This window comes from Melospiza georgiana, chromosome 9 (genome assembly GCF_028018845.1).
Source record: "Melospiza georgiana isolate bMelGeo1 chromosome 9, bMelGeo1.pri, whole genome shotgun sequence".
Classification (NCBI taxonomy): Eukaryota; Metazoa; Chordata; class Aves; order Passeriformes; family Passerellidae; genus Melospiza; species Melospiza georgiana.
The window spans coordinates 22,750,116-22,777,561 of record NC_080438.1 but is presented as its reverse complement, the minus strand read 5'-3'; the positions used below and the strand labels follow the sequence as shown (position 1 = coordinate 22,777,561).

Sequence of the window (27,446 nt, the reverse complement as noted above, 5' to 3'; positions counted from 1 at the left end):
CATCCTCAGCAGCAGCACAGAGGAGCTGCCCCTGTGGTGTCCCTGCAGGTCTCACCTCCGAGCCTCTCTACTAGGTTTGCCCAGTTCAGGCACTTTAAGAGCAAACCTGTGCTCTCAGTGCTGAGAGCTCCCTGAACCACACACACAAACACACTGAAGACCATGACTCCATCATCTGAGCTGCATTCTCTGCAAAAACTGGAGAAGCCTTCACTTAGACACCAGATTTCTACCTCTTATGTTTAACAGTGTGTTAGGCACTAGAACTTTATGCTAATTAAGCTTCTCCTTCAAGTAGTAATTAAACTTACTCTCCTCCCAATCTATTCTACTTTTATTAAGTAAATTAAAAATAGGTGAGATCTATCCAAGAGCAAGCTCAGTTTTTTGAGTTTATGGGCTTCTTCTTAAATGCTGACTTGAGACATTCTCTCTTTGCTGATGACAGCCACCCTTTTCATTGTCCCCTGTTCTACATACAAGTTAGAAATTTCTTTTCCTTTTACTCCTGCATCTTTGAACAGGCTGGGCATTCTCAGCATCCCAGATGATCAGCCAGAAAGCTAATGTTGTAGGTGGGACAAAAATATTACATACAAAACTCAAAAAAAAAAAAAAAAAAAAAAAAAAAAAAAAAAAAAAAAAACCACCCAAACAACTAAGGCAGAAGTTTAAAAACGTGCTGTTATTTTATTACTGCAAAATGTTAGAAATCTGAGATTTGAGTTTTCCATTTAGATTGAGTTTTCCTAACTTAATTCCAGATTATACTGCAATAGCAGATACTGCACAGAATCAAATGTGGGTTTCCTGTAAACCCTGGCAATGTGAGGAATTTATCAGGCAAGAGGGCCAGAATCAGATATACACAACTCACTCCTCACCCACCCACATACAGCCAAATTAGAACTAATTTGAAAAAGGACAGAGGACAAACTGTGAAGACAATGGACAGCTTTAATTGGGGAATGAAAGGCAAACAGGCTGTTAGGCAGCATCAGGAATGGATGGAACATAATATGGAAATTATTATAATGGCATTAGCGCAATCAGAAGCACATCAGCAGCTATGATGCCATGTCTGGTTCTGGGCACATTGTTCACAAAGAAAAATGTCGGACTCCTGGCCAAGACAGCTTGCTATTATTATTGAAATTCATTTTCCTATGGAATACATACTTGAGCCTAAAGCTAGAAAAAACCCTCCAATCCTTACTGAACAGGTTTTCATCAGAAAGGAAATAACTTTTCTTTCTAGCCAAAGGAGAAGTATCTTCAAACACCTGCAGTGTGACAGCACTGCCTTCCACAGCTCAGCAAGGAGAGCCTCCAGTCTATCTAAAATGAATATTCAAATGCTGGCAGCCATCATTCCAGCACAAGAAGTCTCTGGCTGCAGTGAGGACAGTCTCATGGATTAATTGAGGGAAGAATTCTCACAGAAGGAAAGCCACTCAGAACAAAGGACAATGCTGGCACAAGAAATGATGCATACAAATAGGTGTGTTTCCATTTCCATACAAATGGAAACTAAAAGTTTCTGATTTTCAGAAGACTATGCTTGTAAAACAGTAGCAATGAAGTACTTAAACTCTTTGTGGTCCTAAAGAGATACAATTGGACAATATATATACATTATTTCATACATACACACAATTTCTATGAATACACAGACACAAAGAAATTCTATTTTCCTGGGATAAATGGAAAGTTCACACATTTTCTTTTGTATATATACAAACCTCAAAGACAGCACAAGAGGAAATTTTGTTCCGATGCACCACAGATTACAGCATTATTTCCAACACCTCCTTTAAGAACTGAATTCTTTCTTTGGAAAACAAAAGGCTTGAAAGCCACAGGTTTCTGGAATGCATTTTCTACATGTGCAATTTATGGAGGCATTCAAAAACAGCCTACAATATATATAGCAGGCAAACTGTGAGAGCTTAGGGCAAGAGGAATTTTCCTAATCTGCTTAAGCACAGGATTTTTTTAGTGGCAACATGGCTGCTGCTCTGTGCCTGTGTCTCCCCGTCCTAAGCCTGTTTGCTTTTTGTTTTCTGTTTAGTTTGATTCTCTGGGGAGGCTTAATTGTTTTTTGCTTTTTTGTCTTCATGGTAGGATTCCTTTATTATCTGATTTTACGGCTGCCATTGCCATTTTCTGTGGGAGCACTTTTTTGTTTGTTTTATGGCCCACCTTCAGTGAATCCTCTTTAGTACAATCAACCTTTTTGGCTTTTCACTCCACTCCATTATTCTACTGCACTACAGTTTACTTCTGAGGGATTTGCTGCAAGACTCTCAGCCCCAATTTCCAGAAATGAGGACTACAGAAGGATCCATCTGCTGCTGATACACAGAAGTCTCAGCTGAAATACTTCTTATGCCATAAATGTGTCATTTGGGATGGATGGAGCTACATCACCACATCCTTTCACAAGAGGATGCACTCCAGGAATAGGAATCAAACTCCTGAAGACACTGTGGATCAGGATTTCTTCCAAGAGAATGAAGAGCTACCAAGAATCCAAAGGCTTTGTCATTTGACTGCCATTCCACCAGCAACTATTAAGAGCTGTTACTTCAGGTTTTTGCATCTCTAATCACTGAGGTTTTTCACCACTGAAAAAGGAAATAGCACCTTTATGTTAATCAGAGAAAATATTTACTTGAATTTTGACTTGGTTATTAAATTTCATACTGCACATAGTTACAATATGGACTTTGGAAATACACTGCTTGATTAATCTCCACCATTAATGCTGCAACAGGAGAGTGACAGGTCTCTCCTGAACAGCTTCTGGAGATGAAAATGCAATCTTTCTTAGCTGAGAAAGGATTATTTCAGATCTACCTCTGATTGCCAGCAGTGTTGGTAATGCGTCAGCATCTTGTATTATGTGCAAAAATTAAAATTATAATTCTGTGTACTTTGGAGAAAGTTCTACTTTGTCCAGCATCAGGGGACAACAGGAGCTAACCTGCTTTTCTTTTAGCATTAGCTTGTTATTATGTCTTGTGCATCAGAATGCAACCTCCCATGCCCAAAAATCAATTTCTTGTACAATTATGTCTTTTCTCTATTGAAAGTTCAAATTGTTTTTAGTAAGTGATCATATTTAATATTTTGCTGTTAGCGAAGTTTTAATCTCTTCCCTGCAAGCTGGTTTTATTATTGCAACCTCAGTGCATACTGGCTGCCCTTAAATATTGCAATTGGGTTTTTCCCATTGTTTCAAGACTGTCCTTGAGGAACAGCATAAATGGTCTTATTTCTCAGTTAATTCTCAAACTGTCTGCAAACCAGGCTGTGGTTAAATGCTTGGAGATGCCCAGGTAAGGACAAGACACAAAGACACAAAGCTGCCCCATCTCAGTCAGATGCAGTAGGTGGCCACGTGCACAGCTGCAAGTCCATTAAAAGCCTTACTCGCATTATCTTAATTAACTTTCTTAACACTTGCCTGCCCTGGAGAATTCATCTGAAGTTAAAAGCTGACTTGTGTTTCTATTTGGACTCCAGAATTAGAATTATGTTATATTTCAATTTGAAGCTCCATGAAATTGACAGTTTTGTCTTTGAATGCTTGAGATCAAAATAGTACAGATTAATTTTTACCTGTAATATAAAACAGAAGACCTTACTCACATTAGTAACATTAGCACTTTTCTTGTATTGTTAGTACTAATGTTTGTATTGTTCTCATTGAGCTAATACTGCATATTGTCCCCTTATCATAGTGTTGCTTTGTATGTTGTCAGTCCTGTGGCATTAGGTATTTTGTAGGATAAGTGTTCTATTTCTTATTTGATACTCATATTTTTACTTTAAGATTTTCATGAGCTGATCTCCATGTTATGATTTTTTTATTTCTGCAAGACGACTCATACAGCTATTACATGAGTTCTTTAAGGAATTACGATTCACATTCTGATATCTCTTACACTATTTAACATGTGTCAAAATAAATAGTAGAAAAATCCTTTTTAATGCAAAAGAATATCTGCATGGATATTGCACAAATCTTTATCAACTGAAATACTATTTGAAGATTTCCATTCCAAAGCAATTACCACTCCTGCAGAAGAAAGCAGCTGATGAAACAGGGGGCAGAAAAGATCAGTACTTAATCCATTATCACGTCCCAGTAATGCTAATCTAGGTGTAAGATTAATTTGGACTTCAAACATATTAAAGCAGCAAAATAAGATTTGCTTCCAGGAATGTTCAAAAGACAGTATATCCATATGATTAGATTCAACATTTACTGCAACCTTTCGTCCATAATATGAATTTGAAACCAACTCAGACGTTTAGTAAAAGATAATAGAAATAGATGATGTATGGAACCACTTACAGGACCCAAACATGGATTTTAATATGAGAAACAAAACTTAATGAGATCGTCTTCTCTGACAGAGCAATTAAAACACAAGAAGCATATTTCCAGAGCAATCCTTTCAGCATTTCTCTCATGGAAACTTATTCAATTATTTGGATGTAGCATTTTGTTGGTTTCTACCTATGAGGTTTCTATTCTTTTTATTTCTGTGTTTTTCCCTAAGAACTTGACAGTTACTTGATAAATCAATTTTTAAAACATTTGGTTTAGCCTGCCTGACCTTAGAAGTTGGTGTATTATTTCTAAAATAATTTTTTCCAAACACAAAAATTCAATAACCTACCAGTTTATTTCACAGCAGCAATGGTGAATAACCTCTAAGCATCTTACTACTGTTAAATCTAAAGCTTCTACTTTTTCATTTTTGTCTCCATGACTTTGATTTCTGTTAAATTTACAAAGGCAAACAACTCTTAGCAGGTTGACAGGTATCTCTTTTTACTTGGGATTTCAACTGCTCAGTTTACCTGTCACTGACTCAAGAACCCATTTCACTGTAACAAGAATTAACATTGTGCATAAAGATTCACATGGGAAGGCACGGGAAGGCTCTGGACCTTCTGGGTTCTTACCATTCCCACAGCCTGGCATTTGGATTTCATCTTCCTGCCTCCCTAATTTCCTGTTAACCTCACAAAGTTCTCACTCAGCCACCACCAAAACACAAGCTCAAATATAGACTTGTCTTTTACTAACAGCTCCATGTCCCCCCTGTGCTGGGGACTCCAGAGCTGGACACGGAGCTCCAGGAGGATCTCACCAGACACAGCAGAGGGGAAGAATTCCCTCCCTCCCTCCCAGCTGCCCACAGTGCTTTGGATGCAGCCCAGGACACATTTGGCATCATGGGCTGGGAGTGCCCATGGCTGGGGCGTGTCCAGCCTCTCTCCACAGCACCCCCAGCTCCTTCTGGGCAGGGCTGCTCTCCATCTGTTATGTCCCAGCCTGGATCTGTGGCTGGGATTGCCCCAACACATGTGCAGGACCTTGGTGACCTCCAGGAGGTTCTCACAGGCCATTTCTGACACATTTCCAGGTCCCTCTGGATGGCCTCGCTTCCCTTCAGCATGTCACCCACTCCACTCAGCGTGGTGACACCAGCAAATGTGCTGAGGGTGCCCAAATCCAACATCACCAACACAGCTGTTAAACAGGGTCAGCCCCAACTGAGCAAACCCCTCACCACTGGTCTCCACTTGGACATCAAGCATTGACCACAACTCTGAGTGCAACTTCTATTTCAACTTTCATTTTTCTCACATCACCTCATTTTTAATTAGGAAAGATTTCCTCTGAATTTTATTTAATATTTTAACCTTTGAAAACTAATATCCTGCTCAAATGCTATGAATGTTTATCTCTACCTTATTGCTCTCTCTCTCTTATTGCATTTTATGATCTTTACAGCTACTTTGACTCCTTTGGCTACATTTTTTAAGCATAAATCTTCAAAATGGCCTTAGTTTGGAAAAAACTTTATTCAAGCAATTAAGTACATTTTTTTAACTACTACTTCAAATATATTTACAAATTTTTTTTGTCTTCATAATCAGTTTTCATTTTCAGTTTCATTATGGTTTTCTTGCTGCTATGGAGCAGTTTAGAGCTACACAAATAACAAATGGTAGATTCAGAGGGGAAAAAAAGAGGGCTGATTATTGAACAGTAAAGTGAGTGTTATTTCAAACAGATAAAAAAATAGATACCTTGTCCAAATACATCTCTTTGCATGGTTGAAAGACTGAGAGCAGAAACAGGATTTTAAGAGAGGCATGTTAGGTAAAAGCCTATAATATTGCTCAAGCTGTTCCAAAATACAGTGCTTAAAACCAATTTCTAGCCATAACAACTATCAATCATGATCTGTTACACTAATAATAGGATTGTATTCTTGTTTTGCTTTTTTAAAATTGGCACACACCCAAGATGAAAACTGGCAAAGAGGTTTTTCTCCCCTGCCTTTGTGTAGCATAATATACTCCCTAAACCTGCTTGTTACACAAATATTAAAGAAGAATTCCCTTTGTTTTGTGTTCTATCAGAATTAACTCAGTATCCCAAACTGTGCTTGCAGCTTTCACATATATTTGGTTCACCCATCCTTCCCCATCCTAACCACAACCTGTTCCACACAAGACCAATGTAAATTTATGCCTCTCATTGGCTCCTGAAAACAAACAGCATTTGTTCATTTCTTTTTTTTATAAAATTAACAAAAGTCAAATCAACCATTCCCATAAGAACCGTCAGCAAAGACCCAAAAACCCAGCCCAGGTACAAAGGTGGCCTCTTTTTATTTCTACAGCTAAGTATCTTCCTGGCTTGATTTTTTGGGTTTTATTTTGGTTCTTTTCCAAGAGAGCAGGGGGCTCTTGAAACACCAACAGGAATCATTTTAATGCTTTCTGAAATCTGCCTTCTAGGAGTTTAGAAGCACTAATTCTTCACCAAGAGTATTTAGGGAGAAACCAAGGTTGCCAGCTGGGGAAAAAAAAAGGCAACCATTCCATTTCAAACATCCCCTCTGCTCTAAAGTGGTCAGGTTTCATTTGCACAATGCACCCTGCTGACGTTCATTTAGCAGCCCTCTAATCAAGCTCACTTCCTGAAAGAAAAGCAGAGAATACTGAAATGATGGTTGTTAAACTCCAAAGTTTTCAGAAAACAGAAGGAACTCAACTATAAAACCCCCTTTTGAGTCCCATTATAGAATATGCACAGTTCTGTCTGACTTCACCTGTGGAACAAGTGGGATCTGGCAGAAGGATCTGCACTGTGGCATAAATGAGGAGTAATGAGGGGAGGCAAAGCCCTCTTGTGACAAGGCTTCAATTTGCCTACAATGGAGAAATTTTTTTTAAGTCCAAAACCAAAAATGAATAGTTGCTCCTTGAAACACTCACTTTCACCTGATATCAGTCATGAGCACCTAAAGAGACCCAAGACACCAACACAGGAGTGCTTTGTTTTGAGTGTCAGGGTCTATGTCAAGGGTATTTAAAGCCATCTCACTACAGGATAAACTAGGTCACCTGAGGATTAAGGGGTAAATGAATGAAAGCCATACACCAGTCCCTCAAACAGTAAGATAATACAGCTCTTTCTGGTTGAAAGGTGAAGTTAGTAAAACCCTTTGGTAGCATTATATTGTCTGCCAAAAAACACAAACAGTAATCACTTCATCCAGTAATTCTCCTATTAAAGACCAAGAGAACTACTGCCTCCCAGAAAGAACTCACATGCCACAGTGACCAGCCTGACCTTCTTTGAAGTCACTGCAGCTTTACCTCAAATGGTTTTTCACTTGGTTTTTTTTTTTAAACAGAGAAAAAATATCTTTATCTAGTGGTACACAAATGCTACACAAGGATGAAGTTATTTCTGCAAGTAATACAAGGCAAGATCTACCCCAAACCCCTCTTATTCCACTGCTTTCAATTCTATGCAAGTTATGCAAGGGATTGCTTTCAAAAAATTGTTCTTTTTAAGAAGTGTGAGTTAAGTACATGGAAAATTGGCAATTCCCAGCAGCAGCATGTAAGCACCTCTACCCCCCTCTCCCCCATTTAGATATGTAACTGGATTTTTCACCTGGCTACACTCACCTCCCCACCACTATCAAAGAGAAGGGACTCTGTTACAGCACCATTTTTAGGTAACAGGTTTCCCCAAGATTGTTGCAATCCATACAGCCAGGCAAGGTACAGGCTATTTCTCTTGATTCATGGTAAATCAATATTATGTTCCCAGCACCACACAACTAAATTACACTCATTGCATCTGCTGCTGAAAGCTGTATGTAAGGGCATGGTTTTTCTTTAGTATTTCATTTTTATCAGTCCCAATGGTACTACACTGGATTCTATGTTGTATTATGCCTTAACAAAAATGATTTTACTACATCACTCCATCATCTGTCTAAACTTAATCAAGCACAACATTGCTTTCTGAAGGTCTCCAGTAGTCTCATGTCCCTGAGGGGCTTTCTTCATGGTAGCCACTTTGGAAGAAAAATATCAGCTTGGCACTGTCAAACTCTCAAAATTTACAAGCAGGCAGTCACCACACAGCAAAACTATCCCAGATTATAAAATTGTTTTTAAAAAACTTCAATGTTTGCCCATTTCAGTACAAGAAGTTTTGGGTGCTATTTCAAAAATAATGTTTGAGACAAAGTGCAACAGAACTGCCAGGTTTAAACTTGGTCCACAGAGTTTTAAGGAAGGGCTTACCAAAACAGCCAACAAGCCCAGAACAGGAAGCTGCCTGACATTCACATTTGAAAGAGGAAAAGATAAAAGCCAGGAAAACAAACAGTAAATGGCTGGGGACCATTAGAGAGAATAAACTGTCAGCCCACAGCCTTTGCAATCTGAAATCAATCTCAAATGTAAAATCACTCATGTCCCTGTTTAAGTCACCTCCAATCTTTTTCTTGCCCATAGCTCACCACAATCCATTCTTCTTTCCTCTTTCAGCCTTTAAATTCATCCCCATTGTTTAGGTTTTTTAAGATCCTAATTGCCTCCCAACAGGCACCTCACAATTAGCCCCCCCAGGGGATCTCTCTACCAGTCAGCACACATTCTTCCACCTTAGCCAAACTGTTCACTGTAATTATGAAAAATAAGGCAAACAATGCACATTTTTAAAAAGAGATCACTACATACACCTAAGGGAAAAAAACCAGTGTAATAATGGAAGCACTCAGAAACACTCTCAGGGCCACAGATCTGCTGGGAAGTGATGGCCATGGGCTTGGCTTGCTCCATTTCAGACCATGGAGTCATCCCCAGCAGAACAAACCACAGCTCATGGACCAGTGGAGCAGAAAGAGCCTTTTTCACAGAATACACCAACCTACCCCAGTGACATCTGATAGCATTTCTTTTTTTTGGCTGGCAGTACAAGTGACATTTATTAGCCTATGCTGATGTAAAACAAGTGATAAATGTCAGAGGCAATTAATATTTTCATCTTTTGAGGAAAGTAATTTAAAAGTAATTATATCAGGTTACAGTTGTTTAAGCTGTGCCATACAATAGGTAATATTTATATTCATCCTCATTCCAAACATGATTTTATCACACTAATACCCAAGAGCATTTTGAAAAACAAACCTTTGGCTACAAAAGCATCTGCTGTGCTTCAACAATTTGATTTAAAGGGAGCATTGCTATTAGCAAAATGAGTCATTTATGGATTTGACCAGGTAAAAACAAAGCTGAACCACTTTCCATGCAGAGAATGTATTCACAGATGATGTGCCGATAACTTCAAAGTCCAGATTTCAAAGATCTCTATATATACCTCATCTCTAAAAAGGAACTATACAAAACCATAAATGCCATTATCTATTTAAGAAATTCATTCAAAAGGCAGCAATGACATCTATCAGGAAGCATTCTGCATAGAAAGTGGAAGAGTTAAACACTTAATTCACTATATTATGACATGTCTGCAGTGCAGCACTTCACCCAAAGCCTCACAGCAGAAAACACGTAGGGATGCATGGAAAAATGGCCCTGATTACCTCCACACATATCAATAAAATTGATATTGGAGAACAGTTATGGACAGTAAGGCTGAATGTTAGAATAAAGACTATCAAAATCTGAAACAACACTTTTTACTGGATCTAATTCTTGATCCTTGAAACAAAACAAAAGAAACTTCGAGGTTTAATCACACAGAAGCATTTATGTAAAATGTCACATATTATATATTTCTACTACAGTATACAATAATTGAATTCAAGCTGAAATTAGCTTTCTAACGTGGAATAGACTTTCACACTGTGAATCACAAAACTAGAAAGTGTGATTCATAGCAAATCTTTAAATAGAGATGATGATTCCAAAGCTCATAAACCAAGTTTAAGGAACTCTGCTGCATTATTTACAGTACAAACCCAATGTTTTCACAAGATATGAGTAAAGTGAAAATTCATATTTCTAAAGCATACCTGCTCACATTAAACCTAGTCTAGCAAATAATTTTCATGCCACTTGAATTTACTGTAGTTTTAGGTGGCCTTTTGTTTAGCAAATCTTTTGAATGTCACAGATAGCCAGGCCAGAAGTCACATAACTAAGAAAAACCTTTAACAACTAGAAACAGGAAGATTCAGTGAGCAAAATTTAATAAATATTAAGTCCATCTCCACCAAAGCCAACTCCATGTCTTCAAGTACTGAAGGATTATGTAAACTTTAAATATTTTGTGAAAAAGAAAGAGAAAAAGCTGCTAAACTATAGTCACAGATTAGAAAATTCAGAATATATCCACACAATTGAAAACAAACTACAGGGAATACCTGACCCACTCTGGATGCCAAGAGTAAAACAGTTGCATTTGCACACTGCTTGGTGGGCAAAACCACTCTGCTATTCACATAGCTGCTGAATAAAGTAATCCAGCTTCTTGCCTCTCACTGTTGTGCTAAGAATGCACATCAAAAACTCTGGGGTATTCAATTCTTTTAAAAAATCTTAAAGTTTAATATCAGCTCCTTCAGAGAATAACACTGAAACACTTTGGAGTCCACAAATTACTTCATGTTTTTAATAGTAGTTCCTAGAATTTCAAGAATCACCAACCCTGAAAAGCCTATCCTGTCTTGATCTCAGAAATGATAAAATCCCATACCTTCTACAGGTCAGATAAATACTAATGGCTTGGGTAAAGCAATTTAATACAAAATAAAAGAAGACCAACTGATAAATCACATGGGAAATACTGCCACATATTTACAACTGACTTTAAATATCACTTGACACTTTAGAGATCCCTTTCTAGGTGTTATTAAATACCACTACTCCTAAAATATCTTCTGTAATTTATGTGACTACTATCCACAATTTACAAATATTTAGAATGCAAAGATAATTCATATTTATCTGTTGAAAACACAAAAGCACTGTCTATTCCCAATGAATAGTTGAATAGTGATAGTTTATCAAAATTAGATTTTTTCACTTGGCACGTTTTAATTCGGTTTCCATTTACAAAAAAAAAAAAAAAAAAAACCCAAAAAAAAAAAAACCACTCTATACAATCTTTCAATGTCTTTGAGAAACTGAAGAGGCAACCATAACCAGCAGAACTGACAGCAGGAAAATAAAATATGCTCTAACCAATTTCAACTTCCAGGCTGATGACATAAGCCTAGAAGCAAAATACACAGTGCCTCACTGCAGGACATTTCTTCTCATTAAAGAGGTAAGTGGGTCTGTGTAAGCAGTGAAGACTATTAAAGATAAGCAGATTAAACACCAGTCTTGCAGCATGGCAGCGGCTTTATGTTGTGTTGCTAGGCTGGAGAGCTGGTTTCCCTTTAAGATTTGGGATTTCCAGCATTAAGCAAGTACAAAATGCAGTGATGTTAACACCAGTGGAACACGCCAAGTGGCTGATGGTGAGGAGGAGAAACTCCCACTCCCTACACAGCAACCTCTGCCACCAGCAGCAAACACCACTCATGGCAACAAGCAAGTCCAGCTGACATGCTCAAGCCAATGAAATGTGTGAAACAGGTACTGCTGTTTATTTTTGGGAAGAATTCCTCTGTCCAGCATTTCCTTCGGCTCAGGTTCACACACATACATCCATTCTTTCATGCAGTCACCTGCTAACAAAACCTTTCTTCCTGAGGTAGTAGAATATTAATTACTGGTATTTTTATCTTTCCTCACAGCCTGAAAATAAATAGTTTCGTGCAGCTATACAAGCATTCACAATGTCCTTACTGACAAACTGAAAGCACTTATTTAAGCATTAACTACAGCAAATTATCAAACCAATTTAACAGTACCCTGAAGACAGCAGCTAAATGCCATCTTTTCTGCCTGAGCAAACCATTTAACCTTTTCTCCTTGTCCATGTTTCAAGGACATTTTATTCTGACAAGGTTTCACATTTTTGCCTTGGTACATTTTCTAGTGTCCTCAAAGTGAATGCCAGAAGCTCATGTCCCCCCAAAATTGGTTCCCTTCCCTACCCCATAGCCAAGTGGCCCACAAGCACAAATCCTGAGAAACCAAACCAGTGAGAAAGCTCACATGCCCAAAGACATCACCAAAAACCCACAAGGCTTCACACCTGTCTGAGCATGACTCCTCAGTCCTACAATGAGATGCACCACACAGATTTCACAACATTCCATTTTCCCATGGCGTGACACACAGCATCCCAGCACCAGATTACAACAGACTCATACAATAAAACTTCACGGCATTTTTCCACTGAATTTAGTCAAAACCAGTTGCTTATGGCTGATCTAGTCAATGAATTCTAGAAGCCATTCATCTGCAGTCAGTTCTCCAGCTCTCCTCCTCAGCAGAAGACAGAGCACATTGCCCCGAGAGGCTGGACACCCCCAGCCTCTGCACAAGAGCAAGGCCATTTCCCTTCTCCACACAGGTAACACCAGTGCACATCCCACTCCTCCTGTCAGCTGCCAATTTTCACAGAAGCTAAACAACTTAGACTGTCTTCTTAATTAATTTCAGGTGTTGGAAATTTACCAAGGGAACAGGAACCAAGCCTAAACATAAATCTTGCTTCTTTTGGAAACCAACCTGAAAAAAAATCTTTTTCTTTAACTAATATTTTTAAAAAGAAAACTGGTATGCACTTTCTGGTATGCTAACATGAGTTTAAAATTTCAGTATCTGAATAAATCATTTTTATTTATCTTCTCATGTTATCACCTCTTCCTCAGATGTCAGTGTATGTGGTGACTGCCTACATCATCACTGCTGGAAGCTCTTCAGCAGATATCTGACCTGTGGGTTCAGTATTGTTCCTGGTAAATCTGTGAGCAGTATGAAATAAGTCTTGTTAATATATTTCCCATGACAGGCTCCCCTGCAGCACACAGTTCCAAAAACTCAAATCCAAGAGACTGGTAACATCTGAAGATCATTACATATGTATGTATGCATCTATCTTCATGCTAAACTTCCTAAGGTAACTTTCAGTTTCAAATGTAGATAATAATTATTCAGTTAATGTGTATTTCAGAAGTTTTTTAACAGCAAAACAGAAAAATCAAATTTTGAGTTCCCATTTAGCATCTCCCTTGACTGTGAACAACTTACAGGCCTTTAGTGAGCAATTTCTACTTTATTTTTTTTAATAAAAATACAGCAAAAAAGCAACATTCTTACTAACACCATTTTTATCAGATCTTGTAATGAGCTTTGTAGCCAGCAAAAAATGTCTTCAAGAATTCTAAAAGACACTCTTTAGGAGACAAAATTGAAGAGCTAGTCAAGTTTCAGGGTCTCTAAATTATGGCCAAAGGTGTGTCAGAGAAGGCTTAAACTGTACAGTGCAGTCAGCCTCCTATTGTTAAATATATTCAAGCTTAGAGATTCCACTGATTTTCTGATTCCCTTTCCCTATAAAACAAAACAAAAACGTGCTCAGTCCTTAGAGTAAAATAAACCAGCTCAAGAACAAGTCCACCAAATACTCAGATTATACTCTCTATGCCCTATTTCTCCCCTGCCCCCAGGAGGAAAATGTTAGATTTATCTTTAAAACTAATGATTTTTTCTTCTGGTGGGCTAGGAGGCATGGGGTTTTTGGTATATTATATTTTAGCCAAACATGCTGTGCAGTAGAAACACTAGCCAAGATAAGCACATTCAAGCACAGAAGTGGTCCCACAAAGTAAATTACCTAGTTGAAGTTAGCCCAAGTTTCAGCAGAAAATGAAAGGGAGATACCACACTCTAAGGAAATATGGATGCAGGGAACTGTGGTGATAATGTCCAAGCCACATGTGAATACTGCTTACATAGCACAAATGCAGAATATAAACTGTGTGCAAGTGTCTGAAATTTGGAATATCACACTCTCCATTACTTTTCTTACTTGCATTCACTCATCAGGATTTTGGGGATAGAATCTCCAATTTCTTGCATGTGTGAGATGAGTAAAAGCACACATGCACCAGCTCCTGCAATGCAAAAGAAACCAAAAACCCCACCATTTTATAGTGCAAGATGATCAAAACACCAGTTCATCTTCATAGGGACTCACTGGGTACTACTGCTATGATCTGCACCAAAATACCAGCTACAACAAATGTACAGGGAACAATAACAAACCCAGGTAGCTTCCTAACATGTGCTACATCACAATGTATTTTATGTAACACCAAATAATTTAGAAATCCCAATACACATCTCTGTATGGAGCAGCAGAAACAGTTCCACCACTTAGCACCTGTCCCTAGGCAGTAATTTATGTCAAAAGTCCAAGTTCATTACCTAAAATGAAAGCCTAGAAGTTAAAGGAATATTCTATTATTAGAAGCTCTTTCTCAGCCTTTTCTCAATACTACTGCACAGCTACATTACACTGTGAGCATGCTATATGTGTGTGTATGTTATAAATATATACAGTTACATGTACACAGAAATCTGATTTGCCTCTCCTGGACCTTAAATTTCCTCGCATTTCACCACTACAAATTTGTAGACCAAATCTGTGGCACCAGACAGGATGCAACAAAAGCAGAACTGAACAAATGAAGAAGGTGATACAGAAGGGCCATGTGCCACTATATTGACTTTGCATGTATATATATATTTATAACATTCCTGCTCCTTTAGGTTATCTGTTCCCTGTAGCCCACAGCTATTTCCTGCAGGGATCAGGCCTGAGAGAGCTCCCCAAGAAGACAAATTTATCACAGTGTTGGTATCACAAGCATTTCAGGTGATGGAGGTAAAAGGGAGCACAAGGCAAACATATGTGTGCATTTGGAAAGTGCCATGCAGGGAAACATAAAGGAAACAAGATTTTCACAGTGCACTTGATTGAGTACCAGAACAGGTGCCAAAAAAGGCTACAAAATCTCCTATCCCTAGATACATTCAAAACCAGCCTGGACAAGTCCTTCAGCAGCCTGATCTAACTTTGGAATTAGCATTGATTTGAGAGGAGAGGTTGGATTAGAAAACCTTATTTGGGCTGTGATGTTCATTTTAAAAGCCATCAACATCCAGCTTGAACTAAGAAACCAATTTTTTTCATCAGTGACCTTTCAAACTAGTATAACACAGCATTTCAAGGGAAGTAATTAAACATATTGCCTTGGCAATGTCCCAACAGCTCTTTAATTTTTCCTGATTTTTGAAGTTGAAATTGACTTTAAAATGGTCACTTTTCCAAGCCACAATTTCTTCCAAAAATTCTACTCCAAAATACAGAGGGGAAAAAAAATCATCCAGCATTAACTTCCTTTTGGACATCTGCCTTATTTCCTGATATCATTTTAGCCTATATCTAGACAGTAAATACTGAAGGCCACCAAAATGAGGGAATTTCACCATGTTACACAGTCAAGCCAGGGAAATGCATTCGCATCCCCAGCAGTGTCTTCTGCTGACACTGGTGGACATTTGGGCTCCTCCACCCTCCCTTCCTTTTCCAATACTCCCCTAAAGAATTACCATGAGAACCACTCCCTGGCATGTCAAACAGATAAAACATCCACAAGAAATGCTAGGTTCTCAAAAGCAATAAATGGCTTTAAAAAAATTTTGATTATCTGTGGACAGAAACAATTTTCTTGCTTATGAAACTGTGATTAATTAGATACATTGAAAATAAATATCAATTTATCCAAATATTCACCCCCAAATAATCTTACTTATTCCTATATACTCAGTTATACAGAAAGTAAATACAGCTAATTTTATGATGAGGAAATGCACTATCCTAATACACTGTCACCAAGGTATATGCAGCACACTGTGTCAAGCTATTTCAGTAATACTAATAAGCAATAAATAAATAAATAAATGGAAAGGTGAGATGTAGAACACATTCACATAAGGCAGCAATTACTTTGTAATTGCCTTAAAGCATCAGCAAGGCATGAATAGCAATATGTTAAAATATTAAATTTATTTTCCTCAAAGGAAGTTAAACAATGGGACAGACATGGTTAATTTAATAGGCAACGTTCATGGTCTATAAACAATTACTTATGCTAGCAAGTATGCAATAGGCTATATACCATCCTATTACATTGAAAAGGGGGGTGGAGGGGAAGAATATGTTGCTCTCAAGCACAAATGTATTCCCTGTCCATCTCACACAAGATTTTGGAGCTCACTCACTTCCAGCAGTTTTATTCCATAAGCATCAGTCCAGTTATCACACACCACTGACACTGGCACAGACTACTGCTTGTCAGACCAGTGCAACTCAGTCCAGCTTACACAGCACGAACACAAAATAAAACTTCACTAGGATGTTTAGGTTCAAAACAAATTAGAGTATTTATTGCAACAATGATAGTTGTTGAAAGTAAAATATAAATACTATTTGCATTGTTGAACTGCATTCTGGTTTTGGATTACTGTGCATTTGAAGTAGTAAAGAAGCATATGTCAAAAATAAATGAGAATATTCAATCTGCTTTGACATTTAATTTTTAATTAATGCTCAAGTAAAATGGCTACTCTAAGGCAAATCTGACAAGTCATGTAACAGATTTTTTTATGTATCTGTAAAAGTGAAGTCCTAAAAATAAGGTAAGCCTCATAGTTTATACCTCCCTTCTTACCATAGGAATGGTCACAAAACTATTGGATATAATCCAAGACATTAAAATATTATTTTATTACTGTATACAAAATCCTGCTTTTAATTTATAAAATATACACTAGGTAAAAAAAGAAAAACTCAAATTCTAGTATCATTGCTATGTTCTCAGTCAACCTGATTCACACCAAACAACTGTCAGCATTTTTATGAGACTGTCACATTACAAGCAGAAGAACAAATAAAAGAAGGCTGAAGTTACACTTACCTGCAGCCCTCTTCTTCGAAGAATACTTGAATCATCCATATTTCCACTGCTGATCACTAAAGCTCACTTGCTTCTCACTAGCTTTGCTCTCTAACTGTTAAAGAAGTCCATTATTTTCAAACTTTTCTCCCCCTCCCACTCGCCCTCCGTCCACTTGCTAAAAATAGGACATGGTCTTTCACTTGCCTGTCAGGGAGAGCTGCAGCCCAGTCTCTGACTATCTCTGTGTAATTTTGTCTGCCTCTTTGTGGCAGATTTAGCAGGTCACATATGAAAAAATCTCTTCGACTTTCCTAAATCTTTTCAAGGTTGGATGTCTCACTCCCCTCATACACACAACTGTCTATAAATATATAATAATAATCCACAACTCCACAGAAGGCCAAAGAGTGGAATTTAATTCAGATCCCATACACATGCATTTTTGCTTTATTTCCATTTACTCGAGCTGTTATAAGGGACCAGTAAGCTAAAACAGCTGCCTTCATTTACTGTGTATAATAAGCTCACAAAATCCAGGTCACATTTCCTTTAAAAAACACACAGTCACGCTAACTAAAAAAGCAATACTGTGGGCACACAGGACGATACACTGGCACCGAAAATACAGAAAAATCTCGCTATGAAAGCCATGGAAATTTTATTTTGCCCAATTCTGAAAAATTCCTTTACTCCTTTGCAAGACAAAGCAACTGTGAGATTCTTCAGATACTGTCACACATTCTTTTGTTTCTGCTATCTCTGAGCTATGCTGGGCTCCTCCATGCAGCAGGCACGGCACATTCTTCAGCTCATTGCTGAGATCCTGCGACTCTCATGTGCTGCAGGGTCTGGAACACATGTTGCAAGTCCTGAACATTTAAGAATTCATTCATCTATTCATCACTGACAGAGCTGTCTGAAGTAGCCCTTCCCTCATCGTCATCCATAGCAAAAAGGCAGGGGGGAAAAAAAAAATGAAAAAGCACAGTTGAGCTGAGGCTTTTTCAGTCTGTCCTGCAGTTTCTGTTTTCCAGCTCCCTTCACACACACAACTCCAGCAAGGTCAAAAAGGGCTTTGCCCCTTTAGGTCCGTAATGCCAATGCCATTTTAAAACACGAGCACACAGCATGTGTGGAAAAATAAAACAACAATGATTCTAGCTATACCGAACACCATTTCGGTAAAACCAAAAATCTAGGTATGTTCATCCCAGTATCATTTAAATTTCTGAGCATGTCAAGAAGCCTTTGTCCTACACATGCCCTTTCTAGATTAAAAAGGAAAAAAGAAAGTATTGCAAATATAATGAACAGCCTATTGCCGCAATGACCTTCAATATTTTAGCAGAAAGCTAAAGCAACAGATTTAATCTCCTGATAGAAGCTTAGGAAGAGAGTCTATTTATAACTTCTGAATATAAACACTGTATTTAAAAAGAACCTAACTTCTGAAGGATTTCATGAGACACACACATCAAACTTCATCGAGAGCTGTGTTTTTGAGGGGATTTCAGGCAGACATCCTCAGGCGTGCCCAGCCCGGGCAGCGCTGCTGTCCCCGCAGCTCTGACAGCTGCGAGCCGAAAGGAGCCTCCGGCCGAGCACACGGGGCTGGCCGCGCTCAGAGCAGCGCAGATTTACACGGAAATCTTCAGCTCATCTTCGTGCTAAGTGACCGAGTCACATGAGCTGAACACAGCATTGTAAAGTCAGCTGAAAGCAGATACAACTCGATCCCGTTCACCAGGCTTTTTCCTGATCCTCGGCGGAGCGAGTGTGGTCTTTTATTGAGAGCAGCTAATAAATCCTGCGGCTGCCGTGCCTGCCTCCATCCATCTGCCGATTTACACGAGCGAATGCCGAACGAGGGCTGCAGCGCCTTTGTGCGCTCCGAGAGGGCAGAGCTCATTTGCATGGAGCCTACTGTACCATATAAAAACCTGCGCTAGTGAAAACAACTCCATGAGCCACTTCATTTTAAAGGAACAGCATCTGCTTTTGCAAATGGGGCTGGGGAACTGCGAGCCAGCCACAAAACTCTGCGGGAGAACTTGAGGATGTGCCACCGGGGGGAACAGCGGCATAAAAAAACAGAATAAGCTGTTTAAAAGCATACAGGAATGTAAAATGATCATAGGACTTCACCGGGATAATGTTCATGATGGATTTCAATATAATTTCTTGCATTCTGCCATGAAGTAAGCTTCCTCAGGAAAAAATACAAAATACTAACTTCAGTTATCAGATATTAGTACCATACAAATTCTATTTTTACCTAAGAAAATCTCATAGAAACAAAACATTTTGGCATGCATGCTAACATACATTACATGCAATTTGCAGTTTATTTTAGTCTACAGTAGATTTTAGAAATATTTCTATTAGACCATGAACTAACAGGATCACTGATCTTACCTCTTTTAAAGGCACCAGCATTAAACAACACATTCTGTGAGAGGAATCAAGGCATCTTAACAATCATGCAACACCATTCCCATTGTATTCTCCTCCTAAATCAACAACTAAATGAAAATGTTTCAGGCAGATAACAGTAGTATATAACCATAACTTATTTCCATAACATAACTGGAAGCATTCTTATTGGCACATATACATCTAATCCTTCCTGGATTATTTACCGTAATATTCAGACATTGCCAATTCTCAATATGTCTTCACAAGTGACTTGTAATTGATTGAGCCTGGCATGAGTCTTGAAATACCATGAGAATCATCTGTTCTCTTCCAAATTTCAAGATTTCTTGGGAAGGATGCTTTCAAATTGGCTGCCTGCCACACTTACCCAGTTTCTGGGGTAGAGAAGCCAAGTGGGGCTGCTGGAAAAAAAACAGGCATGGCTTTTCCTCCAGCTTCCCTGTCCCCTTCCCTTCTTCAGTGCTTGCTTAAATGTCAGATCAAAAACCACCACCAAAAACATCACAAACGGGGCAACCACCTTTTGAACTCTCCTGTTTAACTGTTAAGACTCATCCTCTCTCTTTTTTTCTTCCTTCACCAAAATCTACTACAGAAAATCAATGATGAAAGAAGATGGGAGAAAATACTTAGGATCAAACTGAAACAAGCGAAGGACAAATGGAATTTCAAAGCAACTCTCTGACATGGAAAATTTTTTTACTAAATCCTACCTTTAGAAATTTTAATTTACTCATCATTTCACCAAAATATTATGCCGCCCTTAGACAGTGATTTTAACATCCTAAAAGGTATGCAGGTAAGTCTCCAATTAGTGATGAGAAAGTATTGTATAAGGCATTCCATTAAAGGATATATTACTGAAGGATATTAAAGAAACTGAAGGACACAAAATGTAATTTTATCAATTATATAAAAAGTTAGTTCTAGAAGAAAGTTCCCAGTCTCCAGATGCAGGCAACACCAAGAAAGAGTCTAACAAAAAACCTATTTATCAGGGCGGGGGAAACTCAAAATAAGGAGGTCATGTAATACTTGAATCCTTTAAGAATGAGAGTACCTACCTTAATATTCAACTACACTTAAAAAAATTAGGAAGGTGGGTTAAAAGATGGACTTTAAAGTTGGTTAACCAACAGCTGTAGTAAGCTCCTAACTCAGTTCTTCCTCCCTTCATCAAATGTACAAATCTGGAGAAAATTTGCTTTGCTCTGCAGCAACAGGGAAAGAGAAAGGGTAGTGTAGCATTGGGATTTCCTGGACATGATCCAACCAATTCCTGTTTAGCTGCAGTGCTCTGAAAAAGCTCTGAGAAAGTTCTTAATTGAATGTTGATTTGAAGACATCAAGAAATGGAAACAGCCATGAACTTCCAGTATGTTCCTACAAGGATTAGCCTGGTAAGTAGGGAAGGGCAGTTTATCAGCTTGCCAATACTGGGGTGAATTAAACCAGGCCAAGAGCAATTTCCAAAGAAACAAAAGGAGTTACTGCTTTACACAACAGTCACATTGGGCTATTTCTGGCTGTAAAAGGCTGGAGGGGAAAAGAATCACAAGCATGGGCAGAAGTGTTTGGACAAATGCATTGAAGAATCTGCCAAGAACTCTTAAAAGAGGGAAACACACTGAAGTTGACCCAGAGTCACAAACAGCTGCGAGTGTTCTGGGAAGAGACTCTGCCTTAGACACCTGCAATCAGAGATAGGGTACTGGGCTCAGCCAGTGCAACCATTCTGTGGCTTTGTTTAAGTAAAAAGCCCAAAGGCAGTGCTTGCCCAAGACAGGAGTGTCCTGCATCCTAAAAGGCACCCAAACTCCAAAAAGGAACGAGGAGTAACAGTGAATTCGTAAACTAAAAAGTAATTCTAAAAATTGTGTGTAGCTATGACAGTTCAAGGAAGCTCTGAACAGACCAAGAGAACTTACACATCATAAATCAGCGGTACTGTCTCTAGATACAATATTGATGACATCACCATGGAAAAATCATGTCTGTGGCCTACATTTTGAAATTAATATTGATAAAATGAATGATCCAAAATAAAATGTTTCCAGGGTAGAAAAACAGCAGTGTTAAAAGACTTTAAGAACTTAATCTCCTTTAATTATCCCAGGAAAAGCCACATGTATGACAAGACATTGTAGAATATTAAGAGGACCTAGAATTTTACTTTTTACACAGTAGACAGCAAACAACCCTACTTCTCAGAGGTCTCTAGGAGGGGTCTGTGCTTGGATTCTGGACAGCATTTTATGTCTTTTGATAAGAAGAAATCTCTTCTCATTCATGCTGATTCAGACCCCATTCCACTGCCTGCTACCAAAATCTATCACTTCTCTGTCTTGTGGAAGAAAAAAATCTGAGAGGTCAGAACATTTCCAAGGTGAAAATGAAAGGAGTTTTCCATTATTAACTCCAGCATCATCAAAACAACAACTCTTTCAGTTCTTCTGCAGCCCACAGGTTTTCAAATAGCATCAGTGGAAGACGACCAAGGACAGACCAATTTCACAGTCAGAAAAGCAATGACCACAGGAAGTCACTTAGAAGTTGTGCAATTGCTCCTGTGTACAATACATTTTACTGAACCATAATTGAGAATTCCTGAATAAGCTATTATCCTATTACTCACATTTTCTACTCACCAAAGCAACTGCAAAGGGGAATAAATAAGAATGGAGTCTGTATCTACTATATCAGAGTGCATTTACATATGCACAAAGACATATCTGTGTAGAATCACGTGGCTCATCTCTGAGCTGTGTTCAGTTTGCATATTGTACTTTCTATGCTGAATATAAACTACCTATCTGAAATTGTAATTGATATTTGCAGTGAATTTCAGGTATCACTCCACATCCGTGAAAAAACTACAAATTAAAATAAGGCAAATAATTCTGCTACGACTTCCTAGTCATTTCAGGTTCTTGGCACTGCATCCTGACATCTTTTGTGGTTTATACCGTTGCATCAGAATTGAAACCTTCCATTACCAAAAAAGCAAAACCAGTAAAGGTCATCTTGGCCATCAAATCATCATATTGTGGATCAAAAATGTCTGTGCTGTCTAGAATAGCTTAAGTAAATACAATAGCTGCACTCCTTAAATTCATAACTCCAGAGAATTTGGAGGTCCTTCCAGAGGTCCAAGTCCACTTATACTGACCACTTAGAAACTTTTGATATTTCATAATAACTACAAAAACACCAGAAAGTCTCTCACACAACCAGGGCCCCATCACTGGAGACAGGGTGTGAAGGACAGCAGCACTACACAAAAGGATGATCTTGTGATGATCACCAATTCACATTTTGCCACACAAAGAGTGCTCCCATCCAAAAATCAGGCTAAAAAGACCAACAGCTTTTCAATTTTCTGCAGCAAGATGCAATGGTTTTAATTACATATTGTATTATCAAGGAGTTTTTTGAACCAATGCCCTGATCTAAAATACTGAGATTCAAAATTTACATCTTTCATAATGCAAATTATGAATTTCATCATTCCTAATTCATTATGGTTTTTACTCTATTTAATCAAAACTAAAAGCAATAAGACATCAAGCTGTGGGAAACTTTTAAGCTATAACATTTCCTTACATAACATATTGTCTGGTGGGAAAAAAAGATCACTTTCCAAAATTTTAAAAGCTGACAACTTTAGTGACATTTTTTTTAAGTCTCTGGTAGCATTTATCTGTGCAAAAAAAAATGAGCCAAATGTTTCGCTGTCAAACTGAAACTTAAGTGCTTGGGGCTTTTTTATTTATTTTGATCAAGCTGTGTTTATCTGGAGATTTTAAAATGTGTCTCTTCGAGATACACTGACAGAATACTGAAACCAGGAAGGCTGATGAGGTAACTTGTTTTTTAAAAAAAGAAAAACAACAACTTGGCAGCCAACCTAAGGAAACTCGCCTGACAGCTTGTCTGAATTTCTTCTGGATGTCTTGCCTATTTACAAGATTCAGTTTGATAAAGTAAGACCTTTGGAGCAAAGCTGAGCATTAGCAATGAACTACAGCAGGAACTCATCCTCAGCCACTGCTTACGAAGCTTGGTCCCTGAAAAAGAAATACTGAAAAAATGTGGAAAATCCTCAAGGTTTACACACTACTCAGGCTTTCACAGCACTCTTTCTGTCTGTTCCCGGTTTGTTAGGTTCAGATTCACGGGCCAGACTGCCCCATCCCCCACATGCAATGCCTTATGAAAGGCGGCACTCCCACTCATCTTCCATACAAATGTAAATTTGCTGCCGACAAGGCTGGAGGAAGGAGTTCATTCATCTACAGAACAACTGCTTCCATACTGTAACAGAGGCACATGCAGAAGAGACACCAGCTTCCAGGCAGAACCTGGGCTCAAGCTAACATCTTTGGAAAGGAATCTCCAAATAATAATAATAATAAATTTCATATTTATAGAAAAAGTGGGATTCACTATGCAAATTCATATTCTGGAGCTGAACTGCCATTAGAGCAGAATGAAAAGCAGCTTCTCTCATGCCACCTTTCAAACACAATGCCATTTTTAAAAGAAACATGGTTTTGATAGGCAGAAAAGCCTTTCTCAGTGTAGGCTGCAAATTTAAATCTGAAGAAAATATCATTTCTGTTTACTAAACATTTGATGACTACCAAAATCAAGTTTCTCTTACTTTATTATAAGACAACCCTCATGTTTCAGACATTAGGACTTAAACCTCAGCAATTAATAATTCTGATCAGAACGGCAACAAACCCAAAGCTCAAAGACTCAATACCAACTTGTGTGTTTCCCAAATGAAGCTATTGACATTTACTGAAATGCTTATGGAAACAAAGGCTGTAGTTTCAAGAATCCCACAGGAAAAAGACATTTTGAATCCAGTTAGCCCAGAAGCTATTCTGCCCTAGAAACTAGCTCTATAAAGCTACAAATTACAGATGCATTACCTCATATCTCATGCAAACACACTTACTGATAAATACTCCCAAAATTTTACTGCACACAAAAGATTTACCCCACTATCCACACCCCTGACCAGCACTGCCCTTGCTGCAGCCTCACCACAGCAGCAGTGGTTTGCATATACACACTTCCCTTTTCTGTGAACTCCTCCCAAACTTCTGCTTCCAACTCTTACTTCATCAATAAAGCCACATTTAACTTTGAAGTACAAGCTAGACAATTTTAATAGAAAGATGGCGCTTTTCAATTAAAGAGTTGTAAGGACAAGAAATTGCAGAGGTGTGAGACCAAATCGAGCTGTATTTCACTGTATCTTCCTCACACTTGTATCTGTAGGATATTTGTCATTTTGAACGCTCATTTCTTCAAAACAAACACTTGATTTTTCATGACACAAGGAACCTCTTCTATTACACTGGTAAAATAGTTACAAATAATGATTCACGCTGTCATTAAGAAAAAAACCCATTAGGAAAAATGCCATGAAACTCAACAACTGCTTTTTCTTTAATTATTCTGCCCAGAACAGAGTCTACAGCACTGAATATATTTTTCCAACTTAATCTACATAGAATTCATTTTTATATACCATGAATTTTACCTTGGTTTCCCGCTGACATTAAAGTGCTTAAACAAGACTCCAAAGGTTGTACCATTGTGCTCGCTTAAGACCAACGTAATATACATCAAACACTACCTTTGAAATAAATACTTGAAGATAAGCCAAAACATTTGGAACTAGAGGGCTTTATTCTCTCCTACTCTCCTTGTTTATACCTGACTAAGCTCACATCGATATCCAGGGAGACAACTCACAGCAGTTTTTTACTGATGGATTCTGACAGGTTTTTATTCTTCCATTTCTGGTCTCAGACAAAACTTTGCTATTGATTTCTCACAATTTTGTCATCTCCCTAAAGTGCTGGACAAGTTAAAAGCTTTTTTATAGATATCCTTTTTTTCTGACATTTATCCACTAAACTTGAACAAAACCAGGAATAAAGGTAAAAATAATAAATTCATTCAGGATTTCAAAGATTTACAGTACAATGATAACTTTTTTTTTCAATTCTCCCTTTTTACCAGGATCTGCATCAGACCTCCCATTTTTATGAGTTCTCATGTTTTTTTTTTTCATTTGAAAGCTATTTTTCATTTTAAAAAGAGTAGAGACATAATAGTAATTTGGCAATCTCTTGAACATTTTTGGTGTTTTTTAATAGAACCATTTACATTCAGTCATGAGAGAAGAAACAGAAGACAGTAAAACTGCTGGCTTAAAAGACTCAAAGAATATTTCTCAAAAGAAAAGTGTGACAATAATTACTTTAAAAGGCATGTGAAAACATGTCTCCTTTCATAAAAGTAGCAGATAAAAAATGCTTGGATTTCAAATAAAGTCAAATATATACATTTTGCATTTCTTGATACATTTACACTTTACTCCAAATTAAATTCAAACACAAAACTCTTACATGTGACACAATACAAGTCCAGAAGCAAATGTTTCAGAAAACAAATGTGCTTCATTGCTGCAGCATCTTTACAATATATGTTCCTTAAAGAATTCAGACATACTATTGAGTTACTAATGTAACATTGACCAAAACAGTTGAAATCTTTTGTTATTTGTTTAAAAAAAAAAAAAATCTGAGCTCACCAGTAAAAATTGAAATGTTATTTTCATGCATCATTTGAATTGTCACCTGGGCTTTTTGTCTCTAGAAGTGACAGAGAATATCAATGTGTTAATTGAAACAAGCAGTACGTAATCCACAGGACATCTTTAGCATATGTTTCCTTCCAAGGCTGACAAGAGCTTTCTTGGATTTTTCAGCACTAGAGTCTGACGTTTCCATAGTCAAGCTAAAAATATGAACAAAAATCTTACACATTTACATAAATATGTATTTTCCCAGCAGTATCTTTCCACAGGAATCAGACACACTGTATCAGTTTTGAGACCTTGAAAAATAAAATGTGAGTGTGGTAACATTGGCATGAAAGTGTTGAAAACCCCATCCTTAAAGCTGTATTTCTCTTCATAATTCAAAAGGCCCAGAAAAATAAACTCAATCAGAAACCCAGCTCCATGATAGAACATTCTTACTGATGAAGGAGAATGAGCTAGTGGATGTAACAAGGCAAAGCTCAATACTCAAAGCTATCATAATTTAAAATTAGACATAATTATCCTTAACAAAACCAGGCACTGTGGAAAGGGGCTTTGGAACAGCTGCTCCTCTTCAATTTAAATGCTCATTTGTTTTACATTGACCTAGAAATCAGTATCCTCCTAACCAAAAGCCAATTAGATAATAGTCTGTCTTTCAAGCTTGTAGAATACTAATTTTTGTAATGTTGTTAGTAGTGAAAAGCAAAGAAATAAACTGCAGATGATGCCACAAGTATGCTCAGCTCCAATATGCAGAATTGAACCGTGAGGGTTCCCTTCCCTCCTTTCTGGAAGGTCAGATTTACAGCCCAGGGAAGACATCCATCACTCCTTGTGCTGACCCTGCAGTGCAGCCCCAGGCTGGAACAAACACAGGACACTGCAAAGGCCACCACATGGAAAGATCTTCAGTTTCCTGGAGAAGCATCCCACCACTCCTCCCACAGCAAACTGACCACAGGGAAGCATTTCAAAAGCTGCCCTCTCAACCTTGCCCAGAGTTAGGTCATGAACATCCATGTTCTTCAAACAGAAGGTTGCCAGATTCTTTCATTACTGCAGTAGAAACAAGCTGCTTCTTCAGCAACAAGGACTAAAGATGCCCAATTTCTTACAGACTTGAGTTTGGCTTTTTGTCTCCTGCTCCCTCCCAT

General features: G+C 38.1%; 1 protein-coding gene across 4 annotated transcripts in view; it reads right to left on the bottom strand.

The window, feature by feature from the left end:
- Positions 1 to 27,446, bottom strand: part of MAST2 (microtubule associated serine/threonine kinase 2) — a 187,161-nt gene that overhangs the window by 121,089 nt on the left and 38,626 nt on the right. Inside the window, exon 1 of one of the 4 annotated variants that reach the window (XM_058029791.1) lies at positions 17,244 to 17,555. The exons of the other annotated variants lie outside the window; for them this stretch is intronic. Within the exon in view, the coding sequence (XP_057885774.1) occupies positions 17,244 to 17,282 (39 nt within the window). The 5' untranslated portion in view covers positions 17,283 to 17,555. Of the gene's footprint in view, positions 1 to 17,243; positions 17,556 to 27,446 lie in introns of those variants that run through there. 4 annotated transcript variants of the gene reach the window in all.